The 16289-nt window shown below is 63.1% G+C and overlaps 1 protein-coding gene across 5 annotated transcripts in view; it reads left to right on the top strand.

The window, feature by feature from the left end:
• DOT1L (DOT1 like histone lysine methyltransferase) overlaps positions 1-16289 on the top strand; it is a 59400-nt gene that overhangs the window by 26789 nt on the left and 16322 nt on the right. For all 5 annotated transcript variants that reach the window (XM_039247981.1, XM_039247983.1, XM_039247980.1 and 2 more), the window contains 9 exons: positions 507-570; positions 1812-2040; positions 3614-3708; positions 4070-4132; positions 10655-10710; positions 12765-12844; positions 14544-14612; positions 15129-15235; positions 15529-15570. In XM_039247981.1, the coding sequence (XP_039103912.1) occupies positions 507-570; positions 1812-2040; positions 3614-3708; positions 4070-4132; positions 10655-10710; positions 12765-12844; positions 14544-14612; positions 15129-15235; positions 15529-15570 (805 nt within the window). The remainder of the gene's footprint in view (positions 1-506; positions 571-1811; positions 2041-3613; positions 3709-4069; positions 4133-10654; positions 10711-12764; positions 12845-14543; positions 14613-15128; positions 15236-15528; positions 15571-16289) is intronic.

A 16289-nucleotide genomic window follows, 5' to 3' on the forward strand; every position in this document is an offset into this window, starting at 1 on the left:
AGGTGTGGGGCGGTGCCCAGGAGAGCTGGGGGGCCCTTGCTGCCACTAGGTGGTTCCCAGACCCATCAGATTAGGGCTGAGATGGAGGCTGTCTCCAGCCAGGGAAGGAAGACCCTGTGAGGCCCGTGTACACGCTGTGGGAGCAGATGGGATTTCCGTCCAGCCCGCCCCTGGGGAAGGAGGGCCAGCCTAGGTCCTGCCCACTCCACTCCTCTTCTCTCCTAACACCTGCTGGGTATGCCGTTGACCTTGGATTTGACCTGTGAGCCATGGCCTCTGCAGGCCGCCCTGAGCACATGACACATAGCCAAAGACTGCCTTGGCCCCAGAGTCTTGGCTCGGCCTTATTCCCCATGTGTGGTTCTGGGTGTCCCATGACCTCTACTTTTTCACCAGGGGAGAGCTGGCTCTGCCTGTCTGTGGGCCGTCCCCCCCGAGAGGCTGGCCAGGCCCCCCTGGCTCGTTCTGAGCTCTGCGGTGACTGGCGCCTTTCCCTTGCCTTTCAGCTTCGAAAGCATGCAGAGGCTCTGTGACAAGTACAACCGCGCCATCGACAGCATCCACCAGCTGGTAGGCGGCCCCTGCCCTCCACTTAGCCCGATCCGTGCCTGGGCCCGTGCGGGGTGCACAAGCCCGCCGCCTTTCACACATCCTGGGGGTGTTAACAATGGGCAGCCTAGACCCCTGCAGGCCTCCTGGAGCGTGGGGTTCCTTGAGGGACCCCCGCAGGGGCTCAAGTGTGTGGTGTGGGGCTGGGGAGCTGCCGTTGGGAGTGGGGTGCATCCTCAGGTCCTCATGCCCTGCGTGCCATGCGGCCGTCCCTGGGCTTGCAAGCGCATGTGTACCTTCCCACCGGTGCCCCATCCCCGTGGTTGATGCCAGGCGGGCACGCTTAGAGGCCTCCTGGGGCTGTGCCTGCCCCTCAGCCAGCACTGTTGTGAGCGTTTCCCCATCCTTCTGGGACATTCTGATTGTGGAGAGGCCTGGGGCTCTGCCCTCACCTCCCTGAGCCACGTTGCTGGGGCCTGGGGAGGCCTTGCCTTGCAAGGAGCAGGGACAGTGGGGCCGGGCCAGGCCGCTTAAGCAGTTCCAAAGAGCACATCACTCCCGTTTCCGAGGGGCTGTTCTGCTGTCCACACGGTGTGGGCTCTTGGTGTGTGTGGGGCTCTCTGGCAGGTGCTTTGCTCCTGGGGAGGCTGTGGCGGGCTGACGGGCCTGCGGCACCGGGGCCTGGAACAGGGCAGTCGTCCCCTTTAGTAATGGTGGCAGGGGCTGGGGTGCTGAGTCAGGCAAGCGTGGTCAGGCATCGGGCCTCCTGTGCAAGGGACTGGGGCTCATAGAGGTTTTTTTGGGGTCAGCTGTGTGCCCCTCCTACCCCCCGCTGGGAAGACCCTCGGGGATGGTCAGTGCCCCAGTCATGGCTGCAGGGTGGCTGCTGCGCATGGGAAGGGGGTGGACTGTGAGCGGTCAGAGGACCAACTCCCCCTTCGGCCCAGCACGAGCTAAACGGGGTGCAGGTCCAGTTCTGATCCCTGAGGCAGAGGTCGAGGCCGGGGGGCCCTAACAGGGGCCCACAAAACGCCAGCTCTATTCATGGCTCTCGGCCCATTTCTTTGCCCAGATGGGCTCTCAGGTAAGGGCGCAGTTCTGAGGCCAGAGCTGCAGAGCTGACACAGCCGACGACCTAGATTCTCTAGTGAGGGGTGCACACGGGACGTCCCACGCGCACGGGCGCCCTCAGCCGGCTCGGGCAGAGTACACGGTGCTGGGTAGAGGGTCACTCGCGTGATGTGCTTCCTTTGCCAACCTAGTGGAAGGGGACCACTCAGCCCATGAAACTGAACACCCGGCCGTCCAACGGGCTCCTGCGGCACATCCTGCAGCAGGTGTACAACCACTCGGTGACGGACCCTGAGAAGCTCAACAACTACGAGCCCTTCTCCCCGGAGGTTTATGGGGAGACCTCCTTTGACTTGGTCGCGCAGATGATCGACGAGATCAAGATGACGGAGGACGACCTATTTGTGGACCTGGGCAGCGGTGAGTGCGGTCAGTCCTGTGAGAAGCACGCCCGCCTCCCTGGCCCCCAGAGGTCCAGCGGGTGGCTCGGTTGCTGCCCCTGCTGCCAACAGCCCCTCATGGCAACCCCCTCCCACCCCCAGCAGCCAGCCTGTGCCCCATCGTGCTCCCAGGGGTCCCTCCCGGAGCTGCGGGACTCGCTCTTGTTCCTGGCGCGTGCTCCCCCTTCTAGGTTCAGAGGTGACCCAGTGACCACTGAAGGCCCGCCCTTCCCCCCGCCCCCCCACATAAGGGCAGTGGTGGAGTGGGGGCTCCTGTGGGCGGGGCCTAGCAGGTGTCTGTGTGATTGCCTGACTCTCGGAGGACACACCGAGACGCCAGGGCTGCTGGCATGGTGTCCAGCGGCCCTCGGCGGCTCTGCCACCCGGACGGACCCTGTTTTGAGGTGACAGCCTTGTGCTGCAGACTCGAAAGGCCCGTCCCAAACTGGCCTCGGTGCCTGGAAAAGGGTCCAAGGCGTGGATGAGGACAGCTTTTCAACGTCATTAGTTTGAGACTTTTCAAGCACACGATCCAATTGTGTTGTGATAAGGACGCACGTACTTCAAAAGTCAGTTAACTCACCTCCGTGCGCTGAGAGGTCTGGGAGTTTAGAAAAGCGCTCACCCCGCCCCTCACGCCTACCTTCCCTCTGTCCCTGACCCTGACCCTCCCGTCCTCTCGCCGTGGGCCCTGGTGTTTACCTTTGTCTCTAAGTAGCATGCAGTTTTTCTTCTTTTTTTTTTTTTGAAGATTTTTTTATTTTTTAATCTCTATGCCCAACATGGGGCTCGAACTCATGACCCAGAAATCAAGAGTTGTATGCCCCACTGACCGAGCCAGCCAGGTGCCCAGTCTGCTTGTTTGTATTTGAATATATTCTGTTTAAAATGGAAACTCAAGGGCTCCCAACACGTTATTTGAAATGCAAAACTGCCCCACAGAGGAGGAGAGGTTGTTGAAGAAGCTTTCTGGTGCCGTAGCGCCTGCACGCGGCCTCCGGTGCTCTGGATGATGGGGCCTGTGGTATGTGCAGCCCCCTGGCTGGGACACACGGCCTGGAGACCCTGTCGCTGGTGTGCGGGGCCTGCTCCCTGAGGTCCCGCATTGGAGCCCAGCCGCTGCCCTGCGCAGGTGCCCTCCACGATTGCTGGTGTGGCCAGCGGTGCTGATCTGCGGTGCTGATGGGGGTGGGTTAGGGTGGCGGGAGCCTTGGGGAGTGCTCCCTTGTCTTGTGGAGCAGTGTCCACACCTGGGTCTCGTGGACCGAGGACAGAGTCCTGAACGCGGGAGCTGTGGGGTGTTGGCTGCGTGAGGCAGTGGTCTGGGTCCCTGCCGTGTCTCAGTGACCTGGGAGAGCCTGTGGCCTCTGCCTGTTGACCCCCCACGGCCAGCACCATGGATAGGGCGCGCCTCTGTCCCAGGGGTTGATGGCATCTCCCTCTCCCCCTCCCCCTCCCCTTCCCCTTCTTCCTCTCTCTCTCTCTCCTTCCATCACCCTCCCTCTCTCCCCCTCTCCCTCCCTCTCCCTCCCCCACCCTCTCTCTCTCTGAAGGAGTGGGCCAGGTCGTCCTGCAGGTCGCCGCGGCCACCAATTGCAAACATCACTATGGCGTGGAGAAAGCCGACATCCCAGCCAAGTACGCGGAGGTGAGCAGCCCTGGAGTGGGACGCGGGGTCCAGCCCTTGTTAGCTGTGACCTGTGGGGCAGGAGAGGGAAGGACAGAGTGGGCTGGGTCTCTGGGTATCTGGGCCCCACCCTGGATGCTTCCCCAGAGAGGCCTCTGCCTGGGGCGGGGCCGGCGGGGTGGGGGCAGTACCTGCGCCCTCAAAACCCCTTTAGAGCGGGTGGCCGGGACACGGGGACTCTGCAGGCCCCGGTCTGTCCTGGGGCTGCCCATCTGAGGGGTCGTGTTGTGGGCTGGCCCACAAGCAGCCCCAGCTTGTGCCACGGGGCTGGGTAGGCAGGGGCTGCGGGGAGCCGCTGATGGCTGTGGCCGTTCCCTTGCAGACCATGGACCGAGAGTTCAGGAAGTGGATGAAATGGTACGGAAAAAAGCATGCAGAATACACAGTGAGTGCCCATCGCTCCACGCCCCGCGGCCAACGGCCCAGCTCTGCCTCTGCGCCTCATCCCCCTCCCCTGACCCGCCGTTCCTCTTCTCTCCTGGGGATGCCCTGCGTGGGACGTGGGGCGTCACGGGAGCGCCTCCGCCCTTTCTGGTCTCTTCTCCTCTTCCCGGGCCACCAGGGGCTGCGGCTCCTGTGCGCGCTGAGCAGGGGCAGCTCTCCTCTCCCTGTTGTCAGCTGGACAGCGTCGCGCATGTGTCCAGGCACCTGGCGGCGTCCCATGGAGCCCTCCTCGCCGTTTCACACATGTCTGAACGCTGGCGGCGTGGTGTGGGCGGAGCGGCCTCTTCCCATGCCCACTGGCCGGCCCTGTGGCCCCTCCTTGCCTCTGTGGCAGTACGTGGCCCCGCCCGTGAGTCCCTCCTGGTGAGGCCAGTGCAGGGCGGGTACACCCCTGGCTTTCCTGGCTGCCGCCCCTCGGCCTGCATTGTGTGGCCTTGCCTCTCCACGCCCAGGTCCCTTGGCCAGGTTGGAGGCCCCAGCCTCTGTCCGCTCCTGCCCAGCGTATCTGCGTTGCGTCTCAGAACATGTGTCTGGAAAAGAAAAGAAAAAAAAAAAAAAAAAGAACATGTGTCTGGGCCCACGACCTGTCCCGTGCACTCTGTGGCTGCAGATGCGGTGCTGCCGCGGGGCTGTCGCATGGGGTGTGTGTGTCTAAACCGTGTCTTCAAACCCCTCTCTCGTCTCTGATCATTGCCTGCAGGAAGCCAGAGGCTGAGGCCTGGATCACTGAGGTTCCACATGGTTCTGCGGTGGGCCCTGTGGCTCTTCCTTTCTGGAGATTTCTTACAAGTGTTCCCTTGTTCCCCTCTCTGCAGTCGCCAGCCCTGAGCGTGCCATCATGGGGTGTGAACCTTGAGCTGGACCTGACTTTCCTGCTCGCGTTAGGAAACCGGGCTGGGTCACGTGAGGACAGGCTGGGGTCTGTGGGGTGCGGGGTACGTGTAGGAGGGAGGCTACTGCCTCCTCAGGATAGCCTGACAGCTGCCGCTTCCGTGGGTCGCGCCTCTGCTCCAGCGCATGGAAGCCGCTGCCGAACCCAAGGTCACCCACGCTTGCTCGTCAGTACCTCCTGGGACCCTCGTGTTCTGTGTTTGACGTGTAGAGCTGTGAGCCTGTGAGGTGGGCGCCCGGACCCTTTCCCTGGTCTTGTTGTTGCAGGCCGCCCTCGCCCTGAGGCTCTGCCCGAGCAGCTCTGAGGCTCGTCAGCTGAGTATTTCTGGGCCGTCTGTCTTGTCCCACTGTCCGTCTCCCTCACCAGCCCGCGCTGTCTGCGCCCCACGGCTCTGTGGCGAGTCTTGGCTCGGGCGGCGTCCACCCGTCCTCTGCCTTGGTTCTTGTCCGTGCCTGTCCCGGTGAACTTGAGAGTACGTCCGCGGGTGTCCGTCACAGCACACGGGGCGCAGGGGATCGGTGGCATCTGCAGGTCGGGGCGGGAAGAACCGGCGTCTCAACGGCCCTGAGCCTTCCTGCCCCACACGGGGCCTCTGTCCGCCTGTCAAGTTACCCGTTGACTCTGTACCAGGGTTTGTACTGAGCCTCGTGTGGGTCTCGTGCACGTCCCGTTACGGTTGCGCCTGAGTCTGTCTGTCTGTCCTGGCGCCCGTGTAAAGGTCTCGTCCTCGTAACCCCCAGTTCCACCAGCTCGTTGCCGGTTGATGGGAAAGCAGGTGACTTGTGTATGTGGTGCTCACAGACGGTAATACCTTTACTCCATGACTGTGGCCACACGGCTCCTTAGTTCCGGGTTCGCTTGTTGGTTTGTTTTCTGGATTCTTTCCATCCTGTTGTCTGTGAACAAAGGCAATTTTACGCCTTCCTCCTCAGTCTGCCTTCTTTGCGTTTCTCGCCTTGCTGTGTGTGCCAGCAGGGTGGCGGATGGTGCAGGGCGCTGTCGCGCAGAGATGGGCCCCTGGCCTGGCCCCGATGGTGCCGGGAAGCTGCGGGCTCCTCACCGCACAAACCGAGTGCATTGGCAGGAGCTCCATGGGTGCCCGTTACCGAGTTGACGCAGTTCTCTCTGCCTTGTTTTGCTGAGAATCTTCACCACGGGTGGGTGTCCTGGGTTTGTTAGATGCCCTTCGTGCGTGTCGGCGTGAGCCTGGGATCTTTCTTTGGTCCGTTGAGGTGGTGAGCTTGGACGCTGAGCTAGCCCTCCCGCCAGGTGGGTCCTTTCCACACGCTGTCGGACTTCCGGGGCGCTCCGGTGTCGTTGAGGGTGTGGGTGCCCGTGTTCTTGAGAGAGAGCGCCCCGTTTTCCTTCCCAGGGAGCGTCCTCCTTTCTGGTGTCAGGGTGAGGCCGGCCTCATAGCCAGGAGGCACCCCCTCTGCTTCCTGTGGGCCTGGACCGCCCGTCCTGTCTCCTGTTAGGATTTCTTGTAGAATTCTCCACGCTCCATGAAAGGCGAGCGGTCCGGCCTTTCTCCGGTGGCCCCGTATCTGAGGCTCCCTGGTGTCTCCTGTCTGGGCCAAGTGCGCGGCGAGTCCAGTTGGTTTGTTTCCAGGAAACTTCTTCCCACGCACCCCCCTGTGTCTGCTGTCATGCTGGCTGTGTTCCCAAATGGCTTACTGTTTTCTTAAGACTTCGTGACTTTCTGAAATACAGGTTATCAAATTTTGTTTTATTTTTATTTTTTAAAATTTTAGCTTAGAGCACAAACAGGGGAGAGGTGAGAAGGGCAGAGGGAGAGAGCATCTTAAGCAGGCTCCAAGCTCAGTGCGGAGCCTGACATGGGATTTGATGCCACAACCCTGGAATCATGAGCCAAAACCCGAGAGTCAGATGCTTATTCGACTGAGCTACCAGGTGCCTCAGGTTTTAGGGTTTTCAAGCACTTCCTACTGAACAGCGGCGGCCCACCATGTGAAAGTTCTGAGCTCTCCCAGAGATGGCTCGTGTGATCTGTGCACAGCCTCCAGCCTCCGTTTGGAGCCTGGGTTTAGCGTCTGGTGTGTTTCTGACGGCTGGAGCAAAAGGCAGGGGGGAGGCTGGGGCGCTGTGCACCCCACGCAGGCCTCTGCTCCTCCCGCCCCGTCCCGAGTTGGCGGTGTGACAGAGGCACACGCGGGGGGCTCTCGTTGCACTGAACTCGTCAGCCCTGCTGGGGCCCCAGGACTTGGCTGGAAGGACACTTGGGCACGGCCTTGGCAGTGGGGGTGTGTGGCGAGCAGCTGGCCGGGCCCCTGGCGTTCTGTTGCCGGCTCCGGCAGGGCGTGGTGAAGCTGTGCTGATCGTGGGCGCCCAGATCCGGCGGGAACTTGTGTCCTGGACCTGGTGAGGCCGGCCCGCCAGCTTGCTGTGGCTTTGACCAGGCGTCCTGCTTGGCGGACGGAGCCCTGCTCCTGTTACTTAAGGACTGGAGAGGAAACAAAGCCAACAGAGTCTAAAAATAGCCCAGCGTGCTTCTCCAGGCCCGAGCCTGCTTCTCCAGGCCATGGATCCCTGTGCGGCCACTGCAGAGGCGCTGCCCAGCCAGGGTTCACCCTGCCAGCCTGGGCACCTCCCCACCCCTGCCCCCGTCCCCACCCCCATCCTGCAGCCCAGCAGTTCCCAGGCCCCTCTGACACCCCCACGTACCTCCTCTGTCAGAACCCCCATTTCCCTCCTGCTTGGCTCCCGTCTGCGTGTCTGTCTCACGTTAGGGTGCCCCCAGCAGCCATGCTGTTCACGATGAGACCCACCTGCTGTTGGCGCCTGGTAGTGGGCCTGGCACACGGCAGGTGTTATGTGTCGAGCCTGGTGCCTGGGGTGGCTGTGGCCCCGTGGAAGTGCCACGTGGGGAAGGTGCCAGTGTCTTTGTGGACTGTGCAGGTGCCTCTCCAGGAAGTGTGCAGGCCCTCCCTCTGGGTACCAGCCGCCTGTCCGGGCCTGTCCATGTCAGGACGGCCTGGTGCTGCTGGTGGGCAGAGCCGTGTGGGCCTCGGGGAGGCCGGAGCCCCGTGCTGGGTTCACCCCCTCTCTGGTCGTGGTCTGTGTTGATCCACTGGTGGTCCCGCCGCGTCCGTCTGTGTGCTTGGCTGCCCCTGGGCAGGTTAACAAACACAGAGTGACAGAAGATGCAGGGCCACCTAACTAACCTCCGGTGAGGATGAGCCAGATCTCTCTGTTCTTGGAGGCGAGCCCTTCACCTCTGACTGGAGAGCACGATGCCTGGGCAGGGCTGGCCCGGGCCACCATGGATCAGTGGTCCCAGGAGGGGAGGGGACGGGTGGTCGTGGGGGCAGAAACCCTCCGCACCTGTGCACACTGGGGCTCTCTCGCGTGTCTTCCCGTTTCTTTGTGGAAGGAGGTCTCGGGGTCCCCCGGGCAGGGACACGGGAAGGCCATGCATGTCTTTCTGACGTCTGTTAGCTCCAGAGTGATGGCCCCAGCAGCACGGCTGACTCAGCCGGTCACTGCCCTCTGTCACTGTCCGTGGATGGTCACAGCCTGCCTGTGCCTGGAGCAGGGCTGCGGGGGCTGGGTGGGAAGAGCCTGGAATGCTGGCCGCTTCCCTGCTTCCGACGGGAAGCCGCAGCTCACGTGGTGCTGTGGACGGTGAGCCAGCCTCCAAGGACAGGGGCCTGGCCACAGCAAGAGGCATCTGAAGGCCCCTGTCAGTTCCCAGGACCCCCCCCCCACCGCAAGGCTGGGTGTGCTGGGAGGACCCCAGGGCTCAGCAGTCTCCCCAAGCCATGGTGGATACAGAGAAAGGAGGCAAAATGATCTCAGGGCAAAGGCATGGGGGGTGGGGCCTCCAGGCCAAGCTTCCAGGATCCTCTCCCAGAGTGTCCCTCAGGACACACCTGATCCCCCCAAAACGACACGTGACCGCGTGTGAGGGGTGGTCTCCAGGGGGGCGTAGAGACCCAGTGCCCAGGTTCCTACCTGGGGTCGCTTAGCAGCCCCTCTGCCTGGCTAGGGTGGAGACTCCAGACCCCAGGAGGGGAGCGGGTCCTTAGCACGAACCTTGTGGCTCCACGGACAGCTCTGGGACACAGGCCCCCAGCCGGCGAGGGTGGCGGGCGCCCCGGAGTCCAGTTCCAGACGCCGCCGCCGCGGGCCAGCCTGGTGAGCCGGCCTCTGGGGAGGGAAGTGTCAGGCCCGTCGTGCGGGCTCTGTCTTGCACAGGACAGTGAGCACTTGGGACTTGAGTCAGTTGTGAGGCCTGGCAGGACTGTCAGCGAGAGTGCAGATTCAAGAAGTTTCCACAGGTGGGGAAGGGGTCCAGGGACAGGACGATGTGTGTGGGCCCCCCACGGTGCCAGAGCATGTTAGGGTGGCTGCCCCCTCTCCATCCCCAGGCCGTGCGCTGTCACGGCACGTGCACCACGGGCCATCCCGGGGTGGGGGCGTCTCCCCTTGTGAGCAGCGGCTCCTGCCCCTGCTCACAGCCTCATCACACTGGCGCGGCAGCACTCAGGACTGTCCCTGCTCAGGGTCTTTCTTCTGTCCCTTTCCAGGAGCCTGCAGCCCCGTGCCCCATCGGGCTGCTGTCTTCTCGAGAAGGGTGGGAGCTCCTGGGCACCACACAGCACGTGTAGGGGTGCAGGAGAGGGCAGGCACCCCCCACCCCACGAGCCCCTTCCCGTCTGTGGAGGAGCTTGTTCTGGACGCATCACACACGTGGACTCACACCCCGCGTGGCCTCTTGTGTCTGGTTCCCTCCCTGGGCATCGTGTGTTTGGGGTCCGTCCTCGGGACAGCAGGTGGGGGCACCTCGCTCCTGCTCGAGGCTGAGGGACTATCCTGGGTGTGGTGGACACACTGATGGACGTTTTGAGTTGTGTCCAGTGTTTGGCCCTTTGAGTCTGTCGCGCTGCTGGGATCACGTGTCACGGGTTCTCTCGGGCGAAGGCTGAGGAGCAGTGAGGACTGTCTTCCTAAAGAAGCGTAGTTAGACTTCCGGGTTTGGGGAGCACCATGGCTGTGGACATGTGGGTGCTCTCAGGCAGACCGGCGCCCCAAGTCCCCACGTCCGTCTGCCAGCCGGGCAGCAGGGAGGGCCGGTGTGGGAGGTGCAGACGGGGGGCGGTGGGGGGCCTCTGCACGGGGACGAGCCCGCCCCAGCCTGGGGTCGCTAGGACGCCCCTACATGGGCCTCGCCCTTGCTGTGTGCCATGCAGATGCTGTCCCCTGGCAGAGAGACCTGCCTGGGGCGCTTCCCGAGTGCATCGCCAGCTGGGCGGGGACAGGAGCAGCCGGGCCTCTCGGTCGCCCCCCGCCTGCTCTGTATGACTTTGCGGCGTGTCCTCTGGCGTGGCCGGAGCCTCTGGCCCACCGTCCTTGCTCTCACGTGTGCGCCCCGTCCCTGCTCGGGGCCGCTGCGCAGTGACCTACTGCGTGTGGTCCTGTGGCCCCAGGAGCCGCCGCCCCAGCCTCACGTCCTCCGCACTCCAGTGGCCGCGCTCATCTCATCCTGTCCGGGCGGGCGGGGCCCCCGGTGAGGCCTCACGAGTCAACCTCGCTCCTGTTCTCTCCTTCCAGCTGGAGAGAGGCGACTTCCTCTCGGAGGAGTGGAGGGAGCGGATTGCCAACACAAGGTAGGGTCCGGCCGGGCGGGCGCCCCGGGGGAGGGTCCGTGGCTCTCCTGGGCCCTGGCCTACGGCAGAGCAGGCGGGCGGGGAGCCGGGCCCAGGCTCACACTTGTCCCTCCCCTGTCCCCGCGGGGCGTGAGGCTGTCTCTGCACAGCCCTGGCCCTGTGGGGCGGCAGCCGGTCCCGTGTGGCTGGGGCGCTGTAGCCTTGCCTGCACCTCCCGTGCGACCTGCCACGGCCCTGGTGCTGGTCTGCAGTCCTTCCCCTGGCTCTGGGCTTGCAGGGCTTTCTGGAGACAAGTCAGCCTCGCCAACGGTGGCCACCACCTGGGTGACCCAGCAGTGTGGCGCCTCTCTGCCTTTCCTTCAGGCGTGCTTACCGCCTGCTGCCCTGGAGCCCCCGCGTCTGAGCCTGGGGGCAGGTAGAAGCTGGGGGCCGTTCTTTCCAGAGCGTCTCCCTGTGTGGCCCTCCTGCGAGAAGCCCCCATCTGAGCTGGGTCCACTCTGGTCTCCTCTGCCCGCCCCGGTCTTCCTTCTTTTCCTGTCAGCCTCATGCTGACCCCATGGGCGTCCCCATCCGTAGGGGTCTGGGGGCTCTCCAGTGGGGAGGAACCCCTACCTCACTGGGCACCGCGTAGCAGGATCCAGGCCAAGGGGTCCCGTCTGGCCACCGTGGCGATGTGAGAGCTCACGGCCAGTGCGGCACCTCCCTCCCCCAGCCGTGCCTCCCCTTATCCTGTGGGAGAGCAGGAAGAGGCCTTGGGGACTGGAGGGCGCCCCCTGAAGTGCCCCCGGTGCTCTGCTTCCGGGCAGGGGCGCCCCTCCCCAGCAGCCCCTTTGTCATTAGGGCATCTGCCTCTGCTTCTCCTGGCCTCAGTGAGCTTCCAGCAGCTTCTGAGATGTGAGAGGGTGGCTGTCTTCGGAGCCCCCTTCTGTCAGAGCTTCTCATGCCTGGCTCTCTCATCAGGGCTCTGTCCCTCAGCCCCCAAGGACGCCTGTGCCCCAGCCCGAGGGCCCCCGTCTGCCCTGTCTTTGCCCCGTGGCAGCGCGGGGAGGGCACCCTGGGCTGCTTCTGCGTCTTTAATGCCCGTCTCTCTGTGGCCTGCTCAGGTCCCCCGGGGCCCTGCTGTCACCGGGTGCACTGACCATTTCCCGAGGTTTTTTTTTCCTTAATATTTTTTGGGAGAGTGCAAGCGAGGGAGGGACAGAGAGAAGGGACAGAGCTGTCGGCACAGAGCCCAGCGCGGGCCTCGGGCTCACAAACCGTGAGATCATGACCTGAGCCCAAGTCAGACCCTCCACTGACTGAGCCACTGAGGTGCCCCAGGTTTCCGGACTTTATTTTAAACTATCAAGATTGAAATCGAGCAGCGAGAGGACGGCCATCAGCCCTGTCTGTCTTCTGTCACATTCAAGTGAGAAAGCAACCCCCACCCCGTCCGCAGTCTTGGCATCCGTGCCCAGTTCTCGCTGTGGCGTAGATTTTATCTGGAGGCCCTTACGTGGGAGACGAGGCCACACAGCTGAGCACGGAGCTGTTTTACGTGTGGGCTCAGACGGGCCCTTGCATACTGGTCGTAGAGTGCAGCCGTCTGGAGTTCCTCTCGTGGGCGAGAGCCGGGCCTGGGTGGACGAAGGGGTAGCGCAGGGGCATGCGGGCACTGTGGGGGCAGCGGCCTCCCCCACCGCCCGTTTGGTGTCTCTGCACCGGGGGCCCCGGGGCGTCTGGCGCCAGGGCACACGGGAGAACGGGGCAGGGATGCGCGCATGGGTCTCCCGCTGCATCAGTTCCCTCGTGCCTCTGTCCCCAGGGACACCCGTGCTGTCGGATTTCAGCCCCAGGGACCACCCTCCCAACCAGCAGGTGTCCACCTCTCCTCTCCCAAAGAAGCAGGCAGCCTGGGTGTCAGGCTAACAGCAAGCAGGGCTCAGCCACCCTGTCCCGCGGGCCCGTTCCCCCCCCCTCCCGGGCTGGGGAAGCTGGTGGAGGCGGCACCCGGCACTCTGTACATGTACGCGAATGGAGCCTTCGTTTTACTCAACTGGAATATTATTTTGCAGTGTTATATTTGTGAATAACTTTGCCTTTGGTCCTGAGGTGGATCACCAGCTGAAGGAGCGGTTTGCGAACATGAAGGAAGGTAACATACTCCCTGTAGCCCTGCCTGGTGTCGTCCCCTCGCGCCCAGTCTGTCCGTAGATCTGGTGCTGGTTGCGGAGCCCTCGTGAGCGTCTGTCGGCCCCGGGAGGGGCCTTCCGCCGATGGGCCCCGGGTGGGCAGCCAGACTGATGAGCGGGCGTGCGGCCACGTTCCCGTTTGCTCAGGCGAAGAGTGACTTCTCCACACGGGGATGTTCTGGCTTGTGCTGAGGGGTCGCTCACTCTGTGCCCGAAACCCACATTTAACTGACGTCCCCATTTATCTGCTGGCCCGACCTGCGACCAGTGAGGGCGCCAGGCCATCCAGGCTAGCCTCTCTGGCTTTCCTTGGGGTTTCCCTCTGTTTGGGCCCAGCCCTGCCTGGCTGCCTCTGCCTTCCACTCCTTGCTGTGTGTGAGCCTGGAACTGACTCGAGCTGCTCGGCATGGCTGTGGGGAGGCCGAGGAGGGGCCTGGGAGCCCAGGCTCTTGTTCTCAGGATGTGTGGGTGGGGCCGTGTCTTCCTTGTGCCTCGAAGGCTTCTAGACGTGCGGCTGTGCTTTGGTGGGCGTGAGGGCCTCTACTGTGTCTGGCCTGAGCCGTCTAGGGAAGAGTGTGTGTTTTCTAAACCTTGGCAAGCTGAGAGTCAAGGCCGTGTGCCGAGATGCAGCCTCCTGGCGGCCTCGCGGCCTGGCGCAGCCAGCCACTCCCGCTGGGGGAGCACCTGGGTGCTCCCTGGTCTGGGTGTCATGGTGGCTGGCATGTTTGTGCACGTCTGAATCTGTGTGACTCTGTTGAATGGGATGCAAAGGGAGTTCTCCAATTGATTGATAGAAGGAGAGAGGGGGGGTGCACAAGCAGGGGAGGGGCAGAGAGAGAGAGAGAGAGAGAGAGAGAGAGAGAGAGAATCGCAAGCAGCCTCTGTGCTGTCAGTGCAGAGCCTGATGAGGGGCTCCCTCCCACGAACTGTGGGATCATAACCTCAGCCAGAATCAAATCAGACGCTCAACCCACTGAGCCACCCAGGTGGCCCTGGACTTTTCCAATTTAAATGTAACATTACTATTTTCCTTGACTTCTCTGGTTGGCCCTTTTTTCCTGTCATATGGAGAAGCGTGGCTTCCGGGAGTGCGCATGTGTTTATTTACAGTGTTTGTTATGCGCACGCACCGTGAACTCACTCATGAGCCTGTGGGTTCCAATGCGGGTCGTCTTCGCCTTAGAGCTCCGCACCCTGCGGGTGACTGCAGTCCGTGTGGCTGCCCTGACTGACGCGGCCAGCCACTACGTGTCGCGCGGGGTTTTAGGTTTGCCTCGGCCGTTGGTTGTGGGACACGTAGCACAGGCACACAGGCGGTGGGGGGTGCCAGCCACCGTCCTCACACCTGCCTGCTTTGTCCTCCCAGATGGCTGACTCCCCGGCTGGGACCTTTGGGTCTCAGGTCAGCACTGTGGGGCCTTGAGCACATGGTCGCAGGAGAGCAGCTGGTGGGACAGAGTTAAACTGGGAAGGCGTCACCTTGCATCGCTCTTCCTTGAAGGAGGCGATGGGCCCCGAGTGGGGCTCCATCCTGCTGTCCGTGCATTCGCTGTCCCCACTTCTCATGCGGCTTCTCCTCGCTCCTCTGACGACTGTCTCCCTTTCCTTTGTGTGCGTGCAGGTGCCTCCCCACGAACAGCAGTAACTGGGTTTGTGTTTCAGGTGGGAGAATCGTGTCCTCAAAGCCCTTTGCGCCTCTGAACTTCAGAATAAACAGCAGAAACTTGAGCGGTAAGGAGCTTGGCTGCTGAAGCATTAAGACCTGTGATTTCCAGCATCTGACTTGTGTCAGCGTAGCGTCTGTCCCCTCGCACTGCTCACATCAGGGCAGGCCATCCTCTGGGGGCGTCCAGGGCACCACGGGGGCCAAGCCCTCACCCCCAGTGCCAGGACTGCCCTGGTTGAGATGTCCCCAGACCTGCCCCGTGTCCCCTGGGGGCAGAGTGGCCCAGTAGGTGTCCCTGGCGGGAGAGGTCTGCCACGGCGGTGGCTGTCTGCACAGGGCGGGCTGCACCCTAGGCCCCTGGGACAAGACGTGTTGCTTTTCAGTCACTCTCCACATGCTTTCCGACCCCACTTTGGGGCTTGTCACTATCTTCCCTGGACAAGCCCCTCGGAGGAGCGGGACCTGTGTGAGCACCTCACTTGGGCCTCCCGCCTGTCTCCTGTGAGGAGGGAGGGAGTCCCCACAAAGCCGGGCAGAGGGGCCCCCGCTGGTCTCGCCCTGACCACAGCCACTCTGCGCAGACATCGGCACCATCATGCGCGTCGTAGAGCTCTCGCCCCTGAAAGGCTCCGTGTCCTGGACGGGGAAGCCAGTCTCCTACTACCTGCACACCATTGACCGCACCATAGTGAGTGCCCCACGCGCGTGGCCGGGGGAGGGGGGGCAGTATTCTCCATGGACTCAGCTCTTGTGTGGGGTGAACCTTGTCGCAGGCAGCTGGCAATAGCGGCGGGCCCCACACGCTGGGAGCCTGGAGTCGGGTGGGTCCCAGAGCCGGGTGGCCCCTGCGGAACTCCGCCTGGGGATCGGTGCTGCCCCCCAAGAGCGCCCACCGTCCGTGCGTCCGCGACATTGCTTTCATCCCAAGAGGGTTGGGACTGACTTCTAATAAGATTTTTCTTTTCTTATTTGTATTTTTAGCTTGAAAACTATTTTTCTAGTCTGAAAAATCCAAAACTCAGGGTAAGTCTTTGTTTTCCCGTCACCTGAACAGTGTGCGTGCATTGCCTGTGGGGGTGGCCACACCGCATGTGCTGGTCTGTGCCGGGCTCTGGGTCACCCCTGCCCGCACGCACTCGCCCGACTTCAACCACTGCGGCTGGGCCACGATTCTTGTGCACGTCTGGGGAATGGGTGCGAGTCTCTGAAATGGGATTTGCTGACGTGGGGATTTGTACTGAAGGATGGCAAGTGGCGCTTGCACTGTCCCGACCCGAGTCGCTGTCCAAGGGCAGAGCAGCTGCCTTCCGGGGGGCGGGGGGAAGCCGGCCCAGCTCCCCCATTCTTCCAGGGCTCACGCCCTTCCCCTGGGGCCTCGTAGCCGCTGCTCATTTGTTCGGTATGCCTGTCCGAGAGTTCTTTCTGGAGACTCAGATGAGTCTACGTGCAGGAGAGCCTCTCCGACACCCGGCTTCTGCCGCCTGGGGCCCCGTGCCCTTCCTACCGTGCTCAGGCCGCAGCGCCCTCAGCCCTGCAGCTGCCGGCCCGCCATCCCTCTCAGGGCGGTGCTGCCAGGAGCCCGCACGCACCCTGTGCGCAAGAAAGGACGGCCAGGCAGCTTCTCTGCCCCACGGTCTGCCTGAGAGATTGGGGGGGCGGGGCATGTGCCCACACGCGCTCTCAGGGTCCTCCTTGCCTCTGTCTCCCCGCCCGTGCTGGTGGCGCACCTCGAGCCCTGGCCC

The sequence above is a fragment of the Hyaena hyaena genome, unplaced genomic scaffold (genome assembly GCF_003009895.1).
Source record: "Hyaena hyaena isolate Hyena2069 unplaced genomic scaffold, ASM300989v1 scaffold_302, whole genome shotgun sequence".
NCBI classification, from domain to species: domain Eukaryota; kingdom Metazoa; phylum Chordata; class Mammalia; order Carnivora; family Hyaenidae; genus Hyaena; species Hyaena hyaena.